Below are 26534 nucleotides of genomic sequence, written 5' to 3' on the forward strand. Positions count from 1 at the left end.
TTTCTATAAAGTTTTCCGTTTCTCTCCTGTAGTCTGAAAACTGCAAGTGCTCCTTTCACTCACGTTTTGTCTTCCAAAATTTAAAATAAGAAGAGTCTGCATCCTGCAAAAGAGTGACAAAGAGTCTGCATCCTGCAAAATAGGAATCAGTCCCTCCTACTGTTTCCCACAGTACTTTCACATAAGTCCTGTTTTATTGGTTGGTTTGTTGTTACTGTTGTTTTAAGGTACTGGGGATCCAAGCCAGGGGTGCTTTATTACTGAGAGATATCCCCAGCCCTTTTTATTTCTTTTTTTGAGACGGGGTCTTGTTAAATTATGAGTTGCTAACATTAAGGCGTGTGCCCCTGCACCTGGATTCCATCCTCTTTTGAGGAACTGTACCATTATGATTCACTATTAAGAATCCTTACAAACTTTAGTCAAATTGTTAAGATGAAATTTAAAAATCCTAGAGAAAAGTCTAGACCCATACACAAGTATCTCTAACAGGACTAGCATCATTGTCTCCTCTTCCATGCATAACTACCATGTGTCTGTTCATATAATTTCTTAAAACACTGAACTGTCTTATTAATACTATTCTAGATTACCATATCATACCCATAATGACTTACCCTAGCAAATACAAAGAAAAGGTCAGATTATTTAGAATGAAAGTATATGAGAGATAAATCTGAAATGATTTACGAACTTTTAGTATATTGTTTAAAGAATAAAAGGTCACTTTATAATATCTAGGATGTGGCTTATAGTATATTATTTAAAGAATAAAACAAGGGTATAAACTTTGATCAAGCTCTACCTCTGGAATCATACCACACTACCAGACCCCAGTATCACCAAACACTTAAGAAATAATTTGGCCCAAAGCAAATTGGTCCAAGTTACAACTCGGTGGACAGTGAAAAGCTCCCTTAATGACTTTTTAAAGCTCTGAACACTTAGTTAATTATGGACCATTTTATAATTTTAAATCTCTAAGCATTTTATTGGGTTCTGTCCCTCGCCCCCAACTTATTTTAATTGTACTGCAAGAAAACAAAAAACAGGAACAAATTAAAAGTATAACAAGTGGATTGGACATTCAAGTGAATTGCTTAAGATAGCAGTAGATTACAGTGACATGTATAGTATGATCATGTTTTGTAAGTTTCTTCCTTATATAAATCATACACAGAAGACTGAGTTTGAAAACATGGTAGTAACAAGGTATACAAAAGGAATAACTAACAATAAAAATTATCTGCAACAATAGCCTTTTTTTGCACAATCATAATCTATAATTTGTATCTTAACTCATTGTATTTGCTGTGTTGTTGATACAGTCAGCTCTTTTGATGGTCACAGTTTTCTCAGAAGTGGTTCATAATATTCCTCACAGCCTGCTACAGGAATGAGGAGGAAGGAGTAACTGACCTCTTTCCTTATATGTGGGCATCAGCACATGTTAGATGTGCAGAGCCCTTTAGGGATGATGTCAAAGGAATAAGGACCATGCGGCTTGTGCGCCCGTCTTAAGAGTACAGTAAGTCTTTGACTGAAGGAAGCCTGGGACCTGGGAAGCCCTCGTCCTGAGGCACTTGGAGGGAGAGGACGGACCACTTCAAGGAGGTGATGACGGAGGCTGATACTGGTAGGATGCAAAGGAGTTGGCAAGGTCAACCAGTAAGTGTAGAAATAAACAGTGGAAAGCTTTGTTGTGATTTCACTTTTAAAAGATTCCTCCAAGACCAGTCAGTAAGAGTTTACGGTGACCCTCAGATATGCATGGGGATAGAAAATTTGTCACACTTTCTGTATTTATATCAGGAGATTAGTGGACAGTCAGCAAGAACCATTTTTAAACAAGGGGATATTGTGTACTTTCCTGTAAGATTGATACAAATAGTCATAAGCATATAAACTGCTCTTACCAGACCATTCTTAAAGTTTTCAATCCTTTTCTTTCCTAATTTCTTGGTTATCCACAAGGCCCAGGTTGGCATGTATTGCCATAAATATGGCACTAATAAAAACGGTTGCTCTGCGATCCAAACTTCTTTCAAATCATTGGCCATGGCAATCAACATCAGCTGCACACAACGACTAGTTGCCATCTTGAAGGACTGCCCTTCGTTGTTGCCTACGGTCTAAGAAAAGTTTACAATTAGGTGAATGCCAATTTTGGGTTTTTTTTGTTTTGTTTTGTTTTGTTTTGTTGTTGTTTTTGGTGGTACTGGGGTTCCTGGAGCCCGTCTACCTCAGGGCTACACTCCCAGACCTATTTTATTTTTATTTGGAAACAGGGTCTCTTAAGCCAGCACGGCTGGCTTCGAACCTGCGCAATCCTCCTGTCTCCGCCTCCCAAGGGCGGGGATTACAAGCGTGCGCCACCACACCCGGCTAGGTGAATGCTAATTTTAATCTAAGCTATTTCATAGAATTTTTCAGCCAGACAGGACCCAAGATATACCCATAGGCACTAATGGGGGCAGAGGGCTATACATTTCTGTAATGTTTCAGGTTTATCTTTTTGTGTGGTGTTGGGGGTCAAACCCAGGGCCTTGTGCATGCTCAAAGAACATTCAACCACTGAGCTACATTCCCACCGTCATTTTTGTAATATTTTTAAAAACCTAATAGGAGCCATACACTTGCCAAAGAAGACTGAGCCATCTAGCTAAATTGGATATCAACACACTGCCACCTAATAAATTTCATAATACTATGAGCTAAGTTTTATGCATAATTCAAAAGCAGTTCTGACCTAAAAACCCTGAAATAGAGCTGGGCGTGGTGGCGCATGCTTGTAATCCCTGTACTTGGGAGACTGAGACAGGAGGATTGCATTCAAGAACAGACTCAGCTACTTAGTGAGGACCTCTGCAATTTAGTGAGACCTTGTTTCAAAATAAAGAATAGAAGACAGGGCTGGGGATGTAGCTCGGAGGTAGAATGCCCCTGGGTTCCATCCCTAGTACCGCAAAAAAATAAAAAAAATAAAAAATAAAAACCCTGAAATATAACAACACAACACCAAGATATAGTGAGCAAAGCATTTCAATTATTTCACAAGAAAATTTTTACCTTTGTGACTTCTTCAGTTAGGGCATTCTTCACAATATTTGACTGAACAGGTCCTGGGTAAATGTTAGAAACTGTTATGCCTGGATATGTAGCAAGTTCAGTTTGGAGACCATTAAAAAAACCCTTAACAGATAAAAAAAAAATAACAATTATATTTTAAAAAGACAAGAAAAGAAAAACTAAATACAGACACATATCTTATGATATATCAAAATAGTTTCTGAAATGCCTAAGTAGAAGGACAGCCAGTGTAACTATGCTGGCTTGTTAGGCAGTTTTAACTGTATGACCAGAGGCAAAGGATGACAGACAGACAGACATTCTCGGCTCTTCCCAAGTGCAAGCAGCCCACCTCCTTGGTATGTGTGGCTCTTGCTATTAACGGTTTGCAGGTAGACAAGCCCAGGATCACTGAGAACCTATCCCTGCACTTTCTGATACTCATCACTCACTGATCCTCATCTCCCCATTCTAGAAAAGTGCATATTCCCCAGAAATCACTGCGGTGTGATTTCTCTTCATTCCTTATAGTGGTCTAAAGAGCCAATGTTTGGGGAAAAGAATGGGGAAGGAGCAGAAGGGAATCAGTACCTTACAGAGATTATCACATAGAAAGAATTAAGGGTTTTCAGTTTATATTATTACTTTAACAATATGAATCATTTCAGCAAATATTTGCCTTTTGGGTGTGGTAACTAGTACATGACTAATTAAAAATATAATATGATCCAGCTGGACATGGCGGTGCACGCTTGTAACCCCAGTACTTGGGAGGCTGAGACAGGAGGATGGCAGGTTCGAAGCCAGCCTCAGCAGCTTAGTGAAGGTCTCAGAAACTTAGTGAGACCCTGCCTCCAAATAAACTAAAAACTAGATCTGGGGTTATAGCCTGGAGGTAGAAGGCCCTTGGGTTCCATTCCAAGTACCACCAAAAATATATATTTTTAAAAATTTTTATATATATAATGTGATCCTCAGAAGACTAGGAATGGAACAGCCATATGAACCAGCTAGCCCTTATCCAAAAGAATTAAAGTCAGCATACCACAGCAATACATGCATACCCATGTTTATAACACTGCGATTCACGATAGCAAACATGGAAACAACCTATAGGTGTCTGTCAGCAGATGAACAGATAAAGAAAAAGTAGTGTATGTGGAGTTTTACTCAGCCATAAAGAAGAACCAAATCATGTTATGTGTAGGAAAATGGATGGTACTGGAGAGCATTATGTTAAGCTAACTAAGCCAGATTCAGAAAGTCAAGGGTTATATGTTTTCTACTATATATGGAAGCTAGAGAAAAAAAAAAAAAAGAGGGAGGGAATGTCATGAAAATAGAAGGGAGACCAGCAAAGTGGAAGAAGGGAACCCTGACGGGGAAGTGTGGTAAGGAAAGGGGAGGTACTAGGGAAGGAAGCTGACCAAATTATGTACGTTCATGTACAAATAGGTAACAATGAGTCCCATTATTGTGTATAACCATATCATACGAATTAAAAACAGGAAAAAATATAATGTGATCACTTACTGAATGACATTTGTAAAAACAAGCTAGAACTTCTAGGCTTAAAGATATTGGCAATTTCTAAATCAACTATCAGAAAATAGAAACCTATGTCCCCTTGCCTCTGTTCCTACATTAGGAATTTTCAAAGACTATATTGTTGTAAGTCATAGTTAACGACAAACCCATGATACTTCTGTTTATGACTGGAAAACTTTATTTTTATTTCTGTATTGGAGACTGAACCCTGGGGCATTCTACCTCTGAGCTACACCCCAAACCCTATCTTATTTTTATTTTGAAATAAACAGGGTCTCACTAGCTTGATGAGAATCTCACTACTTGTTGAGGCTGTCCTTGAACCTATGATCCTCCTGTCTCTCAGCCTTCAAAGTATAGAAAACTTTAAGTAGTTCTCAGCTTTTCTATACTGACCCCTAACAAACACAGAGCTATGAGGTTTCGTGCTGTCAAAGACTGACACACGCCTGTCAGCCCTGGATCAAAAAAAAAAAAAAAAAAAAAAAAAGGCTTGGTAAATAAGAGAGAACTCCTGAACCTTTTGCCTTCAACAAAAGCAGGTAGGACACCACTCAAGCACTCAGCAGATGCTAAGTCTGCTGAAAGGCTCTCCTGAAAGGCTTCAACCTCTTATTTTCAATTATATCTACTATAATGTGGAAACTTTTCAATCATAAGCAAGCTCACTCTGTAACTTTCTAAGAAGGAAGCAAAAAGTTCTTCCAAAACAACCTCCTGGTCTCATGTTCAACCACTGGTACAACTAGAATCTCAATCTGCCACATTCTATCAGAGGACCTGATGCAGAAATAAGACAAACTGTCTTGGAGGGCAGGCCAGACAGCTCATCTGTGCTTTATGAAAGCATCCTGCAGGTCTTATGAGACCCTTGGTTAACAAAGGGGTGGCCGCCTCCCTCACCTGCTCCTGAAGTTGGCCTAACGCCTCTGCAGGAAGTGACTGACAGCCCACTGCCGATGGGAGGAAATCATCAGTATTACATTTCATTGCATCACCCTCGGCAACTGTCTGCCTTTCCCAGCAGAGATGTCATAAGGAACCAAAGCTTCAGGTCCCGTGAAACTAGGACAACGGTGCAGCTGTCGAATCTCCTTTCTCCAAGTGGATACTACAACTTACCTTCAACAACAGAATTATAACTTGGCAGTGTCCTTTAATTATTCTCTTCCTAATGACCTTATAAGTTCTTCATGTCCAGTCAGGCCAACATTACAAAATCATTCTGTTCTAATATTTACATCTCATAAATTTTATTACCCAAATTGAGCTCTTCTCCTAGGCTCTGCCTTGGCTAGACTCTCTTCTTCCAATGAAACAGAAGGGAACAGAGACAAGATTTTTTTCCCAGTAGGGATATGAAGCCCAGCGCATATGTCCAGTCAGCACTACCTCCTCCTCACATGCATGTGCAATCAGACCACGCAGAGTGGACAAGTATGGGGACAGTAAAGAAGGTGAATATTTGGGGAGGGAAAGCACACCCTGAAGTCTGTGTAGAAGAAAAGAAGAGTGGACCCCAGTTTGCCCTGGAGCCGTCACAGGAATAGGGAAAGGCAAAGGACAGTGACAAGCTGACTGACTATGTTTTGGTTTTCTCTGTGTGTGAGGGACTGGGGATCGAACCTAGGGGGCATTCTGCCTCTGAGCTACACCCTCAGTCCTATTTTATTTTTTTACTTTGAAACAGGGTCTTGCTAAGTTGCAGAGGGTCTTGCTAAGTTGCTGAGGCTGGTCAAAACCTGCAATCCTCCTGTCTCAGCCTCCCAGTAACAGGCGTGCCCCGCCACACATCCGGCTTAAGCACTTCCTAAAAGCAGAAACTCTTATCTTTATATCCCCAAGATCTGTTGCAGTGCAGAGCACAGGGCAAGTGCTAAATACATGTCTGTTGAATAAATTGGAGACACATGTGGCATGAGTCTTCTGTAGGTCCACTGGGGATACCCCCTTCAAGAGTTCTTCTCTTCCTGTCCCCCCACATTACTGCCCCGTTCAGAGAACCTCACTCAATCATAGCTATATTCCCATACAGGCATTTAGGTTAGCGCTCTCAGAACTGAGTTTGAGCACCTTACCCGAAGAGCTTGCTTGCTGGCACAGTATCCACCAGAAAGAGGTACAGATGCAATACCAGAAATGCTATTGACAACAACAATCTTTCCTTGTTTCCGCTCAATCATGTGAGGGAGAACACACTTTGTCAAGGACACTGTCCCTAAGTAGTTAAGCTCTATCAGCTCCTTGAACACATCGAAGCTGGTGTCCACAATCAAAGAACGTTGTGTTCTTCCACCATTGTTGACCAGAATGTCAATCTAGGGAAATAAAATCAGAACAGGGGAACAATGGGGATATCTTTCAGATGGATTGATGGAATTCTGAAAGATGGTTGGTTCATTGTTAACTTAAAGAGTCAATGAAACAATGATACATATTCCAGAAAGTCAGCAACAATAAAATTATCAGAACTTACCCATGGAATTCCCATTTTATGTAACTTTATATGTAAAATAGTAAATAACATAAAAATTAAAGGAGCCATGAACCTTTAGCTTCTTTATCTCTACATGGAGGAATTAATCCTTGGTAAATATGAAAAATAATTACTTAAAGCCAAAGATTCAGAAATTGAGAGGCCCAATGCATAGGCCTGATCTTGCTGCATGAACCTCACCCACCCAAAGCTCTCAGGTGAGCCCCACAGATGGAAACTTTTCTGCAGCTGCCTTGACGATGCCCTGAGCCCAAAAAACATACTTACTCTCCCAAACTTTTGGAGAATCGCTTGGGTTGCTTCCTCGTGGGAACTTCGGTCAGTCAGGTCAAGGGGCAAAACAAGTATATCTTTTTCTTTTAAGTGGCCATTCTCTAAATAGAGACACTAAAAATTAGCATAGTCATCATGTCACAGCCAACTGCACTCCCAGCTACTCCAGTGGAGTTTAACACACACCCTGAAACAGGAACTAGAGACAGCCTCACTTCGGGGCAGCGCTGGGGAAGACTGGCTCAGTGACCCGAGAGAGTCCCGGTGTGATGTGGTGACATCTTAGCCAAAAACTGGCTGCCTTCACACACTGTGGGATGGCCTGCTTCAATGTGAGTAGATACAGTGACCTCTATAATAGACTCCGGCAGAAACCAGGATTATACTACAAGCTAAACCTAATATTGTAGTGAAATCACCTTAGAAGCAGTTACAGATGTTTTGCCTCAGAAAGGTTACTGGTTGCTTTACACCCATCAGAAAATGACATTTTGTACTTTGGATCCCTAAAAGTCTCAGAGCTCCTTAGTCAAACAATATAGAGAAGCCAGAATCCAAGAATTCCAGGAGACAATTAAGGAAAAGGACACAATCCACCCACTTCCCACCTAGAAACAATGTGCCCAGTTGTAACTGGCCCTTTCTGTTTACATTCCTCAAAAGAACAAGTGAAACTTGTTCTTGAACTCTAACCTAGAAAAACAACAAGTACTTCCAATAGGAAAACAAAGAGACAAGGCTTCTGGTAAAAAAAAAAAAAAAGACTCAGTTGAAATCTTTTGCATTAAAGAAATGTAAAGGCTTACAGCAAGGATCTGACAGATAAAGGAAAGCAAGGGTGCTCGCGCTCACGCCAACCGTGAAATGTGGACTTGGTGCATCCCCTCCACCAGCGCCAGGGGCTTGCAAGTCACAGCAGTAGAGGAGCGAGTGCCTAAGAAATGCCAGAGCCACCAGGGCCTGTGACAGGTGAAAGAGGCTTTGTGCCTTGCTGAATCTTCATGGGCAAGAAACTCTCAATGCAGGGAGGTCACCTCCATCAGCAAAGCAAGAATAAGATTTTCAAAACGATGACAGATAGAATGGGCTAGGAATGCAGTTCAGTGCTAGAATGATCAAGTGTGAGTCCTTGAGTTCAATCCTTATCCCCCAACACCCATCCCCCCAAAAAAATGACAAGGAGAAATGACCTCAACTATGATCTGACAGAAAAATTTAAATGATCTTAGTTTGGGTACTAAATTCCATAGAAGAAATAACATTTTTACTTGAGGCTCCTTACAACCTGAACAAAACTACACGAAAACTCAGACCATCAAAACAGTAATGCCCTCACCTCTTATATGGATAGGAAAGAGAGTAGCTCAAGTTGCATTTTAAACCTCACTTCCTTTTCTTTGGTTCTATATGACAAAATCTTAACTCATCCCATATTGATTTAACATCTAATATTTTAGAAAATGAGTAAGGATCCCTCCTACCTAAATTGTAGTGGTCACGTACATATATGTCATGTTCTTTCTCTAAGATAAAAACAGAAGTCACCTGGTCACTAATCATCCAGCAGCACCGGAGAGAACTGGCCTTCACGCCCCAGTGCCAATATCAGAACACAAAGGCGCAGACCAGGGCAGGAAAGAGGAAGGGACAGACAGGGCAGCTACTACGAGAGGTGATGGAAGAAGCCGCCTGGCTCCAGCACTCCAGTGTCTGCAGCCAGGGCGCGTGGCGGGAGAAGCCCGGCTCCCCTCTAACCCCCAGCCGCACTCCCTTCCAGCAGCGTGGCCGGCCACTGTGGAGGTTTGCTCACCCAGGCATTTGCTCTTCACCCTTTCCAGCTCATGCACTCTTCTGGCTGACAGCACCAGAGAAACTCCTAGTTTAGACAACTGGAAAGCCAGCTCCTCGCCAATTCCACTGGACGCTCCGGTCACCCACACCACCATGTCACTCAGCTCCCATTCTGTGGAGGAAGACCAGAGGGATTGAATAAGTCATGGGTTATACCCAAGCACCAAAGATTAGCAAATATAAAAAATAAATAAATATTACTACTAAATATGAAGACCTGTTATGTGCAGCTTAAAAATTTATGTATCCTAAGAAAATATCTCCTGCCTAATCTTTATTAAGTGTAAATATAAGCCAGGCGTGGTGGTGCACACTTGTAATCCCAGTACTTGGGAGGCTGAGACAGGAGGATTGCAGGTTCAAAGGCAGCCTCATCTACTTAGTGAGGCCATTTGGAGGCTGAGACAGGAGGATCACGGTTCACAGACAGCCTCAGCTATTTAGTGAGGCCCTCTGCAACTTATGAGACCCTGTTTCAAAATAAAAAAATAGGGCTGGGGTGTAACTCAGAATGCCTCTGAGTTCAATCCCTAGTACCGCAAAATAAAATAAAATAAACTGTGACTATAAATTAAGAGTTATCTACACAGCATTTTGCTTATTTTAGAATCTTGTTGAATTTTCCAGAGATTACTTCAAGGTAAACCTTTTGCCTCCGTAGTGTTACTTCTAGGCTCTATGTATTTCATAAAGAAAAGTAAAGTGAAGTGAACAGAAATTCATTGCCTGGACTCATTTCCTTATCTGTGTATTGGGGGATTCAGATTAAATACCCACTACTACAGGTCCACCCAGTTTTTAGTTTTGTTATACTTTTTTGAAATGGGGCTACTGATGAGGACTCCCAATATACAAAGTGCTCCCCTATGAGATGATGTAATCAACCAGGATTTTAAAGTAATATTTTCTGAATTTACCAATTATATATGATGTGTGTCAGCTAATGTCATTTTCTAAAGGGGCTCCCCCAATATCTAAGCTCTCATCCTAGGAGAATCTAGAGGTTCACCCAAGATGAATGACAGAGAGGCACAGATTGTATTCTGCTTATCGAATTATCTCCCTATTAGAGACTGTGAAAATGCCCCAGTACTAACACCATGAGGAGCGGTTTATTTGAGCTGTAGGAGACAATAGCCATGGTCTGAACCTAGAGGGTCACTGTGGTGCACTTCCGGTGTACCTTATTTATTAAAATATGTCACTGACACAAAATTGCAAGTAACATATTACTTAACACCATGTCTGTGATTTTTAATCAGCGATTCTAGATTATTGCTTAATTAAACACGTTAAAAATCTTGTTAGCTAGAGACTGCAGGGTTCATGGTCCAGCTCCATCATCCACAGCAAAGAGATCTCCCACGTGAGCATCCAGGGCCCCGAGCAGAAAACTAATTAATAATAAACACCTTTCACAGGATTGTTGAGCAAGTTAACACATGAAAAACACTCAGACAAACCTGGCACATAACCAGTACTTAATAAATGTCAACTATAATAATAACAAACATGTTTTTATTTATTTTTTATTTTATTATTATTATTATTTTTATTTATTTATTTTTTTTGCAGATCCAGGGATGGAACTCAGGGGCTTTCTACCTCCGGGCTATACTCCCAGACCTATTTTTTATATTTTATTTGGAAACAGGTTCTCACTAAGTTGCTGAGAGCCTCACTAAGTAGCTGAGACTGGCTTTGAAGCTGTGCAATCCTCCTCAGCCTCCCAAGCGTGGGGATTACAAGTGTGTGCCACCACACCCAGCAACAAACATGTTTGTAACAGCTGAACTTTATACTCCCAAAACATAGAATATGCTCTCATTAACTTGTGTGCTAACATCTCCTGCCAGTGGCAATGAGGTTACCAGTCCTGATGGCTTAACGTTTTTTCATTATTTCCTATGCACTTAATACATTTCCTTATTAAAGCCCTCACAATAACCATATGAAATAGGTATTATCAACTCAGAGGATAATTTTGTTCTGTTTTATTTTTGTATTATTATTGTACAGTATTATCTCAGTTTTATAGAAAGGAAAGTGAGGTCTACAAAGGTTAATTTACTCCAACTGGACTGTAAATTCCATTAAGGCAGGGACCCTGTCTACCTTATTCCTGATTGTGCCTGAGTGCCTACCGGAGAGACTGAAACAGAAAGGATTCTAAAAACAACTATTAAATGCCTGAGAACCCTATCAAAGCTGGAGCCTAAGCCCAGGTATATCTAGCTCCAAAACCCATAATATCCACCATTCCATAGAGTACGGACTTAAATACAATTTTCTTTCCAGTGCTAATTTTAAACCCAGGGATTTGCATGTGCTAGGGAAGTGCTCTAACACTGAACTATATCACGAGCCCTAAAGACAGTCAATATTTTGAAAACCAAACCACTGCTTAAAAATTATAAAGAAGCCGGGCATGGTGGTGCACGCTTTTAATCCCAGCATTCAGGAGGCTGAGACCGGAGGATTGGGGTTTGCGGACAGCCTCAGCTACTTAGTGAGACCCTGTTTCAAAATAAAAAATAAAAAATAGGACAGAGGGTGTAGCTTGGAGGTAGAATATCCCTGGGTTCCATCCCCACCCCTCAAAAAAAAAAGAAGTGTGTGTGTGTGTGTGTGTGTGTGTGTGTGTGTGTGTGTGTGTGTGTGTACTGTTGTCCTTGTAAATATCTAAGCATGGGAAATATCCATAATACTGTATTTTGGGTCCAAAGCCTTCCTGTCATGTAAGTTCTTCTGAGGAAAGGCATAATTGAGCAGGAAGAACAAAACACCAATGGAATAACAGATGTGTGTGCAGAAAAACCTTTATCATTTAGTGACTCCATAATTCCAGTTTGCCACTATTCAGACTCCAAAGAGAATGTTTGTTTTGGATTTACCAACTAGCCCATAGCCAAGATTATTTTCATTTTAAAACAATAAGTAATTATTATGTGAAATAAATAATGAGTCTTCAGGGCCGAGTTTAGCTGAGTACTATCACACTTCTGACACTCATCTTCCCATCCTCAACAGAAAACATTTTTGTTTGGCACCAACTTTGTTGACCATTTCATAGAATCTAGCATACCTAAAGACCACTAGTGAAGAGCCCCTGAAAATAAGAGTCTTAGAGTAGAAAATAAACAGTTCAATGCCCAGACCAATTTGTACATTTTTTATTTTAATTTTTTTTTTTGTGTGTGTGGTATTGGGGCTGAAACCCAGGGGCTTTTCTACCTCCAGGCTATACCACCAGACCTATTTTATATTGTATTTGGAAACAGGGTCTCACTAAGTTGCTGTGAGCCTCACTCAGTAGCTGAGGCTGGCTTCGAACCTGTGTAATCCTCCTGTCTCAGCCTCCCAAGCACGGGGATTACAAGCGTGCACCACCCCACCTTACGCCATTGATGAGTCTCCATTTCATTCCCTCCTGGGATGTGGAAGGTAGTCACCTCTGAATTTTAGATGAGCCTGGTTCTTTCTTCCATTAAAGGGATGTGCCTTACCATCTACCTTTGGGTAGCAGTGGGCAGCAGGTCTACCGTCTGCTATCAGAAAGAATAAGTAGAACTTGGCTGCCATAGGACAGTCCTCATATCCTTGAAGTCAGTGGTGTGTCCTCCTGAGTCCTTACTTCTCAAAGGCAAAATGGACATGTCCAATTTCTGCCACCCCTCCACACAGGATGGGCATTAGGTTTACCCCGCTCCTCACGCCCCTGCTGCACTTGGTCAATGTGCCCATTGAAGGCAGCTGGCCAAACAGGACACAGGGTCTCAAGGGGTCTGTCCAGCGCAGAGCAGGGGGAGCTGGCCCCATGGCTTCCCTCGTCCCCCAGGAGGTAGGGCCTCTGTGGCAGACTGTGGCAGCGCAGGCGGTTCCCCAGCGCATTGCTGGCGGCTGTTGCTTCAGACACTGAAGGCCTGTGGCCCAGACTCGCCTTGCGTTCCATGAGCCTCTTCACGGCTTCTCGAATCCCTGTCAACGAAAGCCTGAGTTCTCTCACACATGTTGCTCTTGGCACTTTTCACACTCTGGACTTGTGCCATGGATTTTTCTGGACCAAAATGCAATGTCTAGTTCACTCACCCTTAAATTTTACCACCTTTGATATATGTTTGGAAGTGCAGGGTATTCCTTCTATTACAGAAGGAAGCAGGAAAGGGTGGTTTCCTCCAGAGAGGCATACTGGGCAGCTGGACCCTTGGTGGAGACAGCTTTTTATCAGTTACCACATATCCTCTGTGTGTGTGTGTGTGTGTGTGTGTGTGTGTGTGTGTGTGTGTGTTTCTTTTTGTACTGGGGGTGGAACCCTTCTACCTCCGGACTACACTCCCAGACCTATTTTATATTTTATTTGGAAACAGGGTCTCTTAAGCCAGCGAGGCTGGCTTCGAACCTGCGTGATCCTTGTGTCTTCGCCTCCCAAGCGGAGGGATTACAAGCGTGCGCCACCACACCCGGCTGTCTTTTTTTATTTGTATCAGATAATCTAAGGAGAAGGTGGATATTTTGGGATTTTTTTTTTCTTAATAGAGTCTGCCCATCTTTATGGTCTGAAATATTTTTTGAATCTGAATCATTTTCATGTTCTCTTAATTGTGTTTTCTTTATCCTTTCCTCCCATAGGAGTATTTTAGACATTTCCTTTTTCTAAAACTCCTCCCAGTGATATTTTAGTTCCATAGATAGATGGCATATCCAAATATGTGCTATAAAAATTTCAGCACTTCATATATAAAAGGATTCCTATTAAGCTTACTGTTTGTTAACGCAAGTTTAAGAATGAATATATATATTTTCAGAACTGGGGGTTGAATTCAGGGGCATTATACCTTTGAGCTATACCACTAACTCTATTTTTTATTCTTTAGTTTGAAAAAGGGTCTCACTAAGTTGCAGAGAACCTCACAAAACTGCTGAGGCTGGCTGAGAACCTTCCATCCTCCTGTCTCAGCCTCCCAAGTACTGGCATTACAAGCATGTGCCACCACGCCCAGCTAAGAATGAATATATCTTAAAATTAAGTTAAAAGTGAAACTTTAAAAGCTATTAACATTTAACTGTATTTGCTTAAAAAGTTTGATATTGCCGGGCGTGGTAGCGCATGCTTGTAATCCCCACACTTGGGAGGCTGAGACAGGAGGATCGCACAGGTTTGAAGCCAGCCACAGCTGCTTAATGAGGCTCTCAGCAACTTAGTGAAACCCTGTTTCCAAGTAAAAATAAAATAGGTCTGGGAGTATAGCTCGGAGGTAGAAAGCCTCTGGGTTCCACCCCCAGTACCACACACAAAAAAAAATTAATATTAAACTTAAATTTTTTAATTAAACTTTTTAATTTAAATTTTAACTTAAGCTTTTTGAAAGTTTAATATTAAACTTAAATTTTTTAATTTTTTAAATAATGATGTATAAAATCAATGTGCATTTTTAAAATTACATAATAGCCGGGCATGGTGGCACACGCTTATAATCCCCACGCTTGGGAGGTGGAGACAGGAGGATCGTGCTGGCTTCAGAGACCCTGTTTCCGAATAAAAAAGTATAAAAATAGGTCTGGGAGCATAGCCCAGAGGTAGAAGGGCTTCCAGGAACCCCAGTACCACCAAAAAAAAAAAAAAAAAAAAAAAAAAAAAATTACATAATAGAATGTAATTCAGTTTAAACTTGTTTAAAACTAGACAGAACCTGTGCAGCATGTAATCCCAGCTACTCAAGAGATTGAGGTAAGACAGCAAGTTTGAAGTCAGCCTGGGCAACTTAGAGATACCTTGTCTAAAAAGTAAACATAAAGAATAAAAAAGGGCTGGGGAGACAGCTGCATGGTAGAAGGACCCTGGGTTCAACCCACCCTAGGGCCCCTAAAAAGAAAGCAAATCCTTTAAAACATAATTTTCCAGCAAAAGGGAAAATATCCAGTACATCTCTTAAAAATTCATTTTAGAGGCTTTAATTTTTAACTATGACTTGACAAGAGAAAATAACTTCTCCCTTCTGCTAGGTATTCATTAAGATATTGTCAACATTTTTTCTTTTTCAGACATAATATGACAGGTTAAGTAACTTTTATGGGATTAAGTAATAAAAATATAATAAACTAATTTTATTTAAAACCCCACGTAAGTTAATAGGAAGCCCTGAGGATCAAACACAAGCACCCACAGGGCCCAAATGGCAGAAAGTGCCAGGCACTTGCAGTCCACTTGCTAAAACGGGGTAATCAGTCCAGAGAAAAACTTACTGTTAATAAAACTGCTTTGTGTCTGGAATTCCTGATTTTAAGGAATAAAAAAAGGCAGGGGCCTGGGTGAAGCTCAGTGGTAGAGGGCTTGCCAGGCTCCGGGTTCCAAAACAAAAAAAACCGAGAAAGTGCACCATCCTCAGCCTACTTCTTGGATACTTCTTGCATACTTCTTGGATCGTGGCTCAGAAATTGTGTTTTCTATGAATTCAATATCAGTGAATTTTCAGTTTTCAACCCCCACTGTCCCGAGGCCATTTGGAGGACAAGGCCTATTCTCTGGGCTACCTGCGTTCTCTTGTCCACCCAAGCTTCACCACAAGCTTCGGGTATGTTCCAGCTGGGACCTCGGTCCTGAGAAAACCCCATCTACAGACAGCCCTTAAAGGATCCAGAGCCCAGCTTTGGGCAGGTCATTTAATATCTCTAACCTTTCCCTATTTGGACACAAGACCAAAGTCTACTTTGTAAGAGTTTTGTAAAGTTCGGAAGTTACGTTTATAAAGTACCGCACGCACTGCCTACAAAGCTTGTTGTTTAGTATACAAACACGCATACGTGTTAAAGGAATTTAGCCACAGGCAAAAACGGGGTAATCTGCATGCCTCTTGGTGTGCCAAGAATGGCTCCACCCCAGGCAGGCTGCCAAATCAGTTCTTTCCGGTGTCCTATCTGTACTATTGTGAGTAGGTGTGTGGGTGACTGGGATTATCTCAGGTTTCATTTCAAAATTCCAGGCGAGTGAGAAGTAGAAGATAGACAACTTCGGGAAGAAGAATCGCCGGGCCTCTTCGCAAGGAGACTTGCTTCCAGACAGAGGAGCTCTCCAGATTTCTCCAAACGTCCCCTCCGGACCCTGCCCCTGCCCCTGGCTCCCAGGAATCCCGCTAAGAAGTCGGAGTGCGGAGCTGGCCTCTCAGTACAGCGCTTTCTTGTAGTATCCCCTGCAGAGGTGTCTTAGGCTGGAAAGGAATCCCTACCATTTTCTGGACAGGACGACAAAGGGGCAGAATGGCCTCCTGGGCCCGGCCTCCTCCTCCACCCGCCGCCCCGGCAAAGGCGCAGCCTGGTGGCCTAGAGCCTCTGCGCACTCCGGGGGACCCCGCCCGGCCGGAGGAGGGCGCATCCCGGGACCTCCGAGGGTCCTCACCTGGGCGTCGCCCCTGCCACTCGGCCCACAGCAGGGTCAGGTCGCCATCGGCCCGCGCGAAGCGCAGCAGCTGCACCACCAGGAAGAGCAGCGCGCCCAGCGCCAGCAGCCAGCGCAGCAGCTCCCAGCTCATGGCGGATGCGCGCAGTTCTGCTCCGGGAAGACCACGGGGCCCCGGCCTGGACTCCGAAGAGCCGCCTCCCGGCTCCGCCCGGCGGGCGGGAAGGAGGAGGGGCCCTGTCGCCAGATACGCTCCGAGACGGTCTCCCCACCCTGACTGCCCCGATGGAAGTCAGAGGTGCTGAACCCAAAGAAGTCCCGGACGCCGCCCAGGAAGCCGGGGACGCTGCAGCCCAGCGCGCCCGCCGAAGCGGGCTCTGGCTGCCGGGTTCGCTGGGGCGTGCGCCGAGCGAAGTGTGGTCCAGAGGAGCAAAAGGCACGCAAAACGTAATTACTGAGCCACACTGCTGTTGGTGCAACTGGACAAGAATATTCCCTTTTAAACATAGTTTTTTAGTGCTCGTGCTTTCTAAGGCTCAAGTGCCTGGGAGAAAAATACTCTGAATGCAGCAGACCTCGTCTTCATCTTTTTTTTAAAAAAAAATGCTTTTATTGGTGCATTATAGTCTCACATAATGTGTGTTGACAATGGCATACATGCGCATGGTACTTGCTGCCTCCCACCCCATTTCCGTCCCTCCCAGTACCAAGTACCCAGACTGACATTGGTATATTCACCTTTATAAACCCCCCACCCCCTTTGGCAGTGCAAAAGATGGAACATGGGGGCCTTGCACAAGCTCTGCTATGGAACAAACATTCCCCAGCCCCTCCTTCATCCTTTTTTTTTTTTTTTAAACCTAGATAAACCAAAGCACAGACAGATACCACCCCAAGCTCCAAATTAACACAGTCGCTGAGATGCGATGGCCCGCGTCAGCTTTGGTTTGGAAAGCAATGACACTTGCCCGTGTCTGGACTGAAAAGCACTGCTTCAGAGGTGGCTGTCAGAAGTTAGGCCCTGGAGCAGGGGACTGTGATGCCACCCACAGGATTGGAATCCAGAGGCTGCGCCTGCCCGCTAGCAACCCGCGCATATGACTTCATGATCTGGACCCAGGAAGAATGCCTAGGGAGGTTAAAATGAGAAAATAGAATTGTATCCATTTTTTCTTTTCTAATTATTGGTACTAATGAATTTTCTTCAGGAATTATTTACTTTTTCAATTGTGATTATCATGTCGTGGGTTCCAATCTGATTGACAGAGAATCTTGCTTCCATATTCTGCACAGACAGGGCTATCCTTGTACACAAAGGCCATACAGATATCATGGAGGAAGGGTTGACATCCAGGATCAGCAACTCAGGGTCCTTAGCTTATGTCAAAGAAGAAAAAAAAAATTTTTTTTTTTTTGCATGTCTGGGGATAAAACCCAGAGGCATTCGACCTCCGAGCTACACCCCCTGCCCTACTTTTTATTCTTTATTTTGAAACAGAGTCTCACTAAGTTGCAGAGGGCCTCAATAAGTAGCTGAGGCTGTCCGCAAACCATGATCCTCCCGTCTCAGCATCTCAAATGCTGGGATTACAAGCGTGCGCCACCAAGCCTGGCAGCAGAAAATAATTTTTAACAGATTTACTTAGGAAAGTAAAAAAATACTCATTCAAGGGAGAATGCAGGCCACCTCAAAAAATGAGAAAGGCCCTATGAGGGGTGCAGGGCTTTTTTATATAGGGGGCTTTCATAAAGGGTGGGCAGGAGGAGGCATGTGAAGATGCCTTCAGTCTCCAGTAGGCTTCTGGTGGTCTGGTCATCCTTAAGGGCTTCAGGCTGATCAAGGCCTCCATTATCTGATCAATACATAGGCTAGAGAGTCCCCTAAATTGTAGGTTTCTCAAGATACAGTTTCTGTCTTGTTAAGAGTGCATGAGCAACTATAATTTCTTTTGGTTAATTCTTGGATGTACAGATTTCCCAGAAATTTGGGAGAGGCCTGGGAAGGAGAACTCATTTGGGGAGTAAGGATATGAGAAACTTTAGTACCAGGTTCTTACATTAAAGTTTAATTTTGCTAGGTGTGGCGGTGCACACTTGTAATCACAATACATTGGAGACTGAGACAGGAGGATCTTAGGTTTGTGGCCAGCCTCAGCTACTTAGTGAGGTCTTCTGTAACTTAGTGAGATCCTATTTCAAAATAAAAAATAAAAATATGGCTGAGAGCTCAGAAGTAGAATGCCCCTGACCTCAATCCCCAGTACTGCAATAAATAAATAAAATATTTTACTTCTATTTCCTATCTGTCTCTTTCCTACCTATTTATTCATTTTATCATACAAAAATGTTTAAACTATGATGAATCAGAAATTTTTGTGAGCTGCTTCAAGGTGACCCAAGCAATATGTGAAGACTTGAAACTTTGATCCTGCCTGATTCTTTACCTCAGTTGCAACCTGCAGTGATATTTCTGGAGATTGCTTTTGTTGACTTGTCACCTTGGCAATGTGAGTTTTGTTTTCCTTAAGCTGCATCACTTTTATTTTTTATATTTATTTATTTATTTATTTATTTATTTATTTATTGGTGGTATTGGGGTTCCTGGAAACCCTTCTACTTTCGGGCTACACTCCTAGACATATATATATATATATATATATATATATATATATATATATATATATATATATGTAATATTATTTATATAATATATAATATATATATAAATAGATATATTTTGGGGGGGTAGTACTGGGGTTCCTGGAAGCCCTTCTACCTCCAGGCTACACTCCCAGACCTATTTTATATTTTTGAAACAGGGTCTCTTACGCCAGCACGGCTGGCTTTGAACCTGCGCAATCCTCCTGTCTCCGCTTTCCAAGCGCCAGGATTATGAGCATGGGCCACCATGCCTGGCCACTTTTATAATAAGATGTTTTTAAACACCACCCCAGTCTCACAGTGATAAAAACACTTCCTCTGAGTCTTCTGTCTGTAAAATGAATGGATTGAATTTGATTTATTGTCCCAAATCAGGCCAGGCTGTGAATGGAGAAATTGGATTCTCCATCACAAACTCCACATGTGGGGAGTAGGGAGCGAGGGAGGGATGTGACAGGGCCCTGTCTGGGAACCCTGCCAGGAAGAGTGATCTTTGTCCTGCCCCACCCTAAAGAGTAGAGCTGTGTGTGAGTCCTGGATGTCAAAGTCTCAAAAATGTGTCTTTTTTTTTTTTTTTTTTTTTTGGTGGTATTGGGGTTCCTGGAAGCCCTTCTACCTCCGGGTACACTCCTAGACCTATTTTATATATATTTTTTTTTTATTTGGAAACAGGGTCTCCTAAGCCAGCGCGCGAAGCTGGCTTTGAACCTGCGCGATCCTCCTGTCTCTGCCTCCCAAGTGCGGGGATTACAAGCGTATGCCACCACGCCCAGCCTAAAAATGTGTCTATTTTTTAATCTGATGATTTTGTCCACTCTGCCTGTCTCCTTCCTAGCAGTGTATGTACTTTTCATGAACAAAATTAAGTACACCCATTTATTAATTTACAGACCGATATGATTAATTATATGTGTTTACTTGGCTAGGCCATGATACCCAGTTTGGTCAAACATGAGTCCGGATATTGCTGTGAAGGTACCATTAAGATGTCACCAATATTTCAACAAGTTGACATTCAATAAAGCAGATTATCTTCCATCCCTTCTAGATAAGGCTCCGTCCAATCAGTTGCAGCCTCTAAAGGAAAAGCCTGAGTTCCCTGGAAGAAGGAGATCTGCCTCCAGGCTGCCTCTGGACCTGCGTGTTACCTCTGCCTTCATTCTCTAGCCTCTCCATGGGCCTTGCAGACATTACCCTTTCTGGACCTCACGATCACATCAACCGGTTCTTTAAATCTCTTCCTTTCTGTCTCTCACCCACATGTTTCTATACCTCATACTGTCTCTGTTTCTCTGGAAGACCCTGACTAATTCACTGGCTATAATAAAGCCACAGTGACTTTAGCATTGGAAAAGAAAAAACAAATTAATGTACAAACTTCAACATCCAAAATTTTATTTTTTTGCAGTACTGGAGATTGAACCCAGGGACATTCTACCTCTGAACTACACTCCCAGCCCTATTTTTTTATTCTTTATTTGGAAACAGGGTCTCACTAAGTTGCAGAGGGCCTAAGTAGCTTGCAGCTGGCTGCGAACCTTTGATCCTCCTGTCTCAGCCTCCCGAGTACCCAGATTACAGGCATATGCCACCACACTTGGCCCAAAATTTCTTTTTACTTGAAGACAGACATAATTCATTTTGTAGTTGACTTCCATGTCTGCAGAATGACTTACTGTCACAAGAAAGACAACTATTACCATCAGTAACTTTGCTGTACAAAATCGTCCTCATTTGTTCTACCTACCAGTGAGAACATTCCCATCTCAGACTCTGATACCTCTGGTGAAGATACTGAGCAAGTTCTTTTCACAAATACTATCCATCAGGACTGCCTCTTCCCATTTGCACAGAAAGTATTTCAGAACTCAGAAGCAACATGTTTAAAGAAAATGAAGGGCAGATGAACAAATAAAGAGATCTTCCTGAGGGCGGGGTGCATGCACTAGGCAGAGCGAGGGAAAGCTGACTCTCTGGGGTCAGCCATTCATACCACATCTGCACCAAAGGAAATTACACACCAGCAGAGGTACTGGGCCTGAAGGCTGAAGGTACCCGCAGGTTGAGTTGACTTCTTTGGGAATGAACAAATGAATTGTGAGTAGGAAAGCTGTCTTTCCTTCTTTCCTTTCTTTCTCTTTCCTTTTTTTTTTTTTTTTTTTTTATGGTACTAGGGATGGAGCTCAGGGGCATTCTACCTCCGAGATACACCCCCAGCCCTATTTTTTTTTATTTTTTATTTGGAAACAGGGTCTCACTGAGCTGCAAGAGGCCTCACTAAGTAGTAGCTGAAGCTGTCTATGAACTGGGATCCCCCTACCTCAGCCTCCCAAATGCTGGGATTACGCATGCACCACCACGCCCAGCTTTTTCTTTCCTTTTCCCTTCTTTCATTATTAATCCTTCTCATTCAGCAGCACTTCAAAATGGCACCTATGGGAAGAAGAGAGTGTAGTAGTCAGCCATTGGGAACTGGGTGACCAGGAACTGGCCAAAGAATCCTCAACCACCACCAACCACCACTACCACTCCAGCTTAAATGTAAGTTCAAGGATAGACATGGCTCCTGTCAGCACTTGGCATCTTCCCATGGACTGGCTTAGTGCCCTTGGGTAGATTTTTCTCTTGCTTTGAGAAAATGTACGATGAAAGATGAAAAGAGTTGTTGACCAAACTCACACGGACCACATTGAAGAGACTCATCTGAACATATGAAATATGAGAAAATAAAAGGAATATGGAAGCGGGGGTTGTGGGAGAAACAGACACATGGGACAGACAAGAGACTTCGTCACTGTTAAATCTCTGGTTTCCTCGGAGTATGGTGATACACGCCCATAATCCCATTCATTACTTGGGAGGCTGAAACTGAAGAATAGCAGGTTCACAGTGAGCTTCAGCAACTTGGCCTGTTTCAAAATAAAAAAATAAATGTGTTTTTTTTTCTCCCAACATTTGTATTAGCATTAAACATGTATAATGTCCTTCATTATGAAGATAAATAATAGCTGGACCTAGTGGCACACACTTGTAATCCCAGTACTAGGGAGGTTGAGATAGGAGGATCTCAGGTCTCAGCGTCTGCAACTTAGTGAGACGCTGATTTAAAATAAGAAATAAACCTATGGGCATGGTGTCGCATGCTTATAATTCCCGTGCTTGGGAGGCTGAGACAGGAGGATCGCACGGGTTCGAAGCCAGCCTCAGCTACTTAGTGAGGCTCTCAGCAACTTAGTGAGACCCTGTTTCCAAATAAAATATAAAAAATAGGTCTGGGAGTATAGCCCAGAGGTAGGAAATCTCTGGGTTCCACCCCGAGTACCACCACAAAAAAAAAAAAAAAGAAAAAAAAAGAAAAAGAAAAAGAAATAAAGTAAGAAATAAACTTGGGGTTGGGGGCATAACTTGGAGATAGAATGCCTCTGGGTTCTATCCCCAGTACTCAAACAAACAAACATAAATACTATTATTTGACTCCAAATTCCTGCAGCTATTGCTCTACTTTTCACTGCTTTATTACAGCAAAATTCAAGAACTGTCTGCCCGTGCCCTGTCTACTTCACCTGCACTCTCTTCCCCTGGCGTCAGTCAGGCTGTTTTCTGCATCAGTCCACTGATCCACTCCTGTTGCTGTCACCAGCGGTCCCCTCTCAGTGTTCAGCGGTGAGCCGTCTGTCTGGCCCTAGGACAGGCCTTTCCTGGTTTTCTTCTTACCTCCCAGATGCTGGCTCTCTCTTGGCCTTTCATTGCTGGCCACTTTTCCTCTTCCTAACTTCGAATGTTGGAGAAACCCCAGCACAGGCCTCGGCCCGCCTCGCTTCCCCTCAATCTGATCCCACGCCCCAGTGGTCTTTTCTTTGTGCCACAGCTATACTCCAATGGGTCCCATGGGTGTGTTTTTGGCACTGATCTCTCCCTAGAGTTCCAAACTCACTTGTTTTCTGAGGCCCATCTCAAACTTACAATGTTCAAAACAGAAACTAGGACTTCTACCCCTAACCCTTTTCTATCTACAGTGTTCTCCCATCTCAGTAAAAGGCACAACAACTCTGCAGGTCCCAAGCCTCAGGAGCATCCTTCCTAAGGTGTTGAGGGGAAATTTTCTTGTGGCCTCATAACTGGCAACTAGAATCCAGTTCCAAAGGGAGAGATAGATTACACAAGCCATGTTCTAAAAAGGGCCAGACACCTCCTGCAGCTTATTTATAGACAAAGAACCTGCTGTGCCACTCCCAACTATGATCCCAATAAATCCCTTTCTCCTTTCCCATCTGTCCCCAGGGAAACTGTGGGAGGGAGCTGTGGGAGGATTTTCTGTCCTGCCTACAGAAAGGAAGCGAGTGCCTCCTGCTTCAGGGGACAGTGGGCAGCTGATTGGTGGGGAAGGGCTTCACGAAGAGGCTATGTATCTGCTACATCCCCTGCTTAAGATGCAGACTTGAGCAGGGAAAAGACAAAATGAGTGAGATAGCAGAGGACACAGAGGGACCACTCTGGGCTTCCTGTGGGTCCAGTGCCTGGTGTGTCAAGGACCCAAGAATTCCCAAAAGGGTCCATTGTCAGGCAGTATGGAGATTTAAGTCACCACCGAGGGCTGGCAGCAGATCTAAGGACCCCAGCAGTATGAACGAGCGTGCGGAGCTGAGAGGTTGGAAGAGGTCAGATTGGAGATCTATGACCCATGGCAGGGGACCAGGCAGAAAGGAGGCTGCTCAGAATCCTCCAAAGAGGAGACAGGGGAGACAGATGGGAGTGAGCAAGTGTGGGGAGGGCAGGGAAGAGATGAACAGGAGGTTGAAATGGAGGTGGAGTTTTAAGTTAGAGTAGGCTATATTGGACACCTTAAAGCTGGCATGTGGTCAAGGAACTGCCATTAGTGGTCAGAAATACTTTAAAGGAACCAGAAACGAAGAGTCAATTGTAATCGGAGTAAAGTAGGACTGATTAGAACGTATTCACCCTTGGAGTTGAGATTGTCAAATAAGCCATTACTTTATCTACTGTCAAACTTGCTTCTCTAGTTGATCGTACCCCAAGTCTGCTGCCCCCCCCCACCTTTTATTCTTTACTACCCTGTTCTCAGCTGACACCTAGCTCCACTGAACCTGGAGCTGCTGTGGCCGCCTCACTGGACTCGCTGCTTCCACCACTGCTAGACTCGCCTTTTAAAAGCCTACGGCAGTTCTCTACTAAGAGCACTGGCATTCGAATCTGAACTTTGCCAAAGGGAGCAGCTGATCTTTCTGTAAAGCAGAGAGTAAATAACTTCTATCTTAAAGAAGAATAATGAATCTACTTGTGAGGCTGAGACAGGAGGATCACAAGGTAGAGGCCAGCCTCAGCATCTTAGGGAGGCCCTCAGCATCTCAGCAAGACTCTGTTTCAAAAACAAAGAATAAAATAGGGCTGGCAGTGTAGCTTGGAGGTATAATGCTTCTGGTTTCTATCCCCAATAACCTCTCCAACATGCACATACACACCCAGGCATAATGAATCACATGAAATAGAGAATTTTCTCTTTTTTCCCCTCACCACCTTCTATAGAATTCACTCACTTATTCAAAAATTATTGCATTCACAGAGTGCCTCTATGTGTCAGGTGCTGTCTTAGATCCAGAAAATACAATAATGAATAAAACAGAGAATTCTGCTGTCATGGAACTTCTAGTGAGTGGGAGGGAATTTTATTGATTGGATTAAAAGAATGCTGTGAATAGTGGGCTCAGTTACCAAAATGCTGTTACTCGTTCACTCCTTGACCCAGCTCTCTATTATTTGGTAAATTAAGAAAGTGAAAATAACATTCTAAAACTTATCCTTTCAGAAGTCGTTTTCCAGTAGAGTGAAACACTCGGCTTGTACTGATGAAAGTAAGTTTTCAAATAACAAACCAACCAGCATTTGCGAGGCTGAGACAGGAGGATCGGGGTTCACAGCCAGCCTCAGCTACTTAGTGAGGTCCTTTGCAACTCAGTGAGACCCTGTTTCAAAATAAAGAATAAAAAGCTGGGGCTGGGGGTGTAGCTCAGAGGTAGAATGCCCCTGGGTTCCATCCACAGCACCATAAATAGATGATAGATAGATAGATAGATAGATAGATAGATAGATAGATAGAGTGATAGAGCAATTCTTTTCATTGTCATAAATTTACCTTAATAGATTTCTGAAATTTATAAAAAGTTCATTATAACCAAAAATGATGCAAAAAGTATAAGGAAAAGCAGATGATCTGCCCTGCATGAACTCTCACCCAACCACAGCAGGATAACCATGAGGAGCCAACTCGTGGGCCTCCCTGCAAAGTCTGAAAGTAACCCTTTCCTGGCATCTTTACCATCATTAGATATCATGAATCTGGTAGATAAGCAGTGTTTTCTCATTGTATATTTAAATTTTCATTTGCTTAATTACTAATAATGCTAAGATGTATTTTTTTGGCCACTCATAAATATTCTTTTTTCTGAATTGCCTATTATCTTTTTATCATAATCCTTGAATAATGAATCACTTTTAAAATACATTCATGTTCTCTCAACTTTTTATAGATTTATTCTTAAGAATTTGGTATTCCTAGAAATTACTTGAAATAGTGTGTTTTTAAAATTATTTTTCTTGCAATCAAAGAGATGCAAATCAAAACTACCCTGAGATTTCACCTGACTCCAAATAGAATGGCAATAATTCAAAACACAAACAACAACAAATGCTGGCGAAGATGTAGAGAAGTAGGAACTCTAATACATTGTTGGTGGGATTGTAAATTAGTGCAACCACTTTGGAAAACAATATGGAGGATCCTCAGAAGAATGGGAACGAACTTACCATATGATCCAGCAATACCACTTCTGGGTATCTACCCAAAAGAAAGGAAACCAAACCACCAAACTAATGCATGTGTATCTATGTTCATAGCTGCACAATTCGCCATTGCCAAACTATGAAACCAGCCAAGATGTATATCAATAGATGAATGGATTACAAAACTGTGGGATATGTACACAATGGGATTTTACTCAGCCATAAAGATGAACAAAATTGTGTCATTTACAGGGAAATGGATGGAACTGGAGGACATTATGTTAAGTGAGATTAGTCAATCACAAAAAATAAGAAATCACATTCTCTCCCTAATATGTGAATGCTAGGGAGCAATTGATCATAGGAGGAACTCTAGATGAAGAAGGAAATCCTATAGATGAGCAAATAAGGCAACCTGAGGGGATGGGAGGGGGGAGAGGGAAA

General features: G+C 42.5%; 1 protein-coding gene across 2 annotated transcripts; it reads right to left on the reverse strand.

The window, feature by feature from the left end:
* Positions 1-43: 43 nt before the first annotated feature.
* Positions 44-16764, reverse strand: DHRS7 (dehydrogenase/reductase 7; the record flags this gene model as incomplete). 2 transcript variants are annotated; one of them, XM_080706765.1, is made up of 7 exons in its annotated part: positions 44-103; positions 1917-2132; positions 3070-3192; positions 6696-6935; positions 7382-7488; positions 9198-9350; positions 16632-16764. In XM_080706765.1, 7 exons carry the CDS (start codon positions 16762-16764, stop codon positions 56-58), a joined length of 1020 nt encoding a protein of 339 aa, XP_080562891.1. In that variant the 3' UTR covers positions 44-55. The 2 variants fall into 2 exon arrangements, with proteins under 2 accessions (XP_080562891.1, XP_080562892.1); XM_080706766.1 differs by lacking the exon at positions 6696-6935.
* Between the last annotated feature and the right edge of the window lie 9770 nt (positions 16765-26534).

Source organism: Muscardinus avellanarius (genome assembly GCF_963383645.1).
Source record: "Muscardinus avellanarius genome assembly, chromosome: 12".
In the NCBI taxonomy this organism is placed as follows: Eukaryota; Metazoa; Chordata; class Mammalia; order Rodentia; family Gliridae; genus Muscardinus; species Muscardinus avellanarius.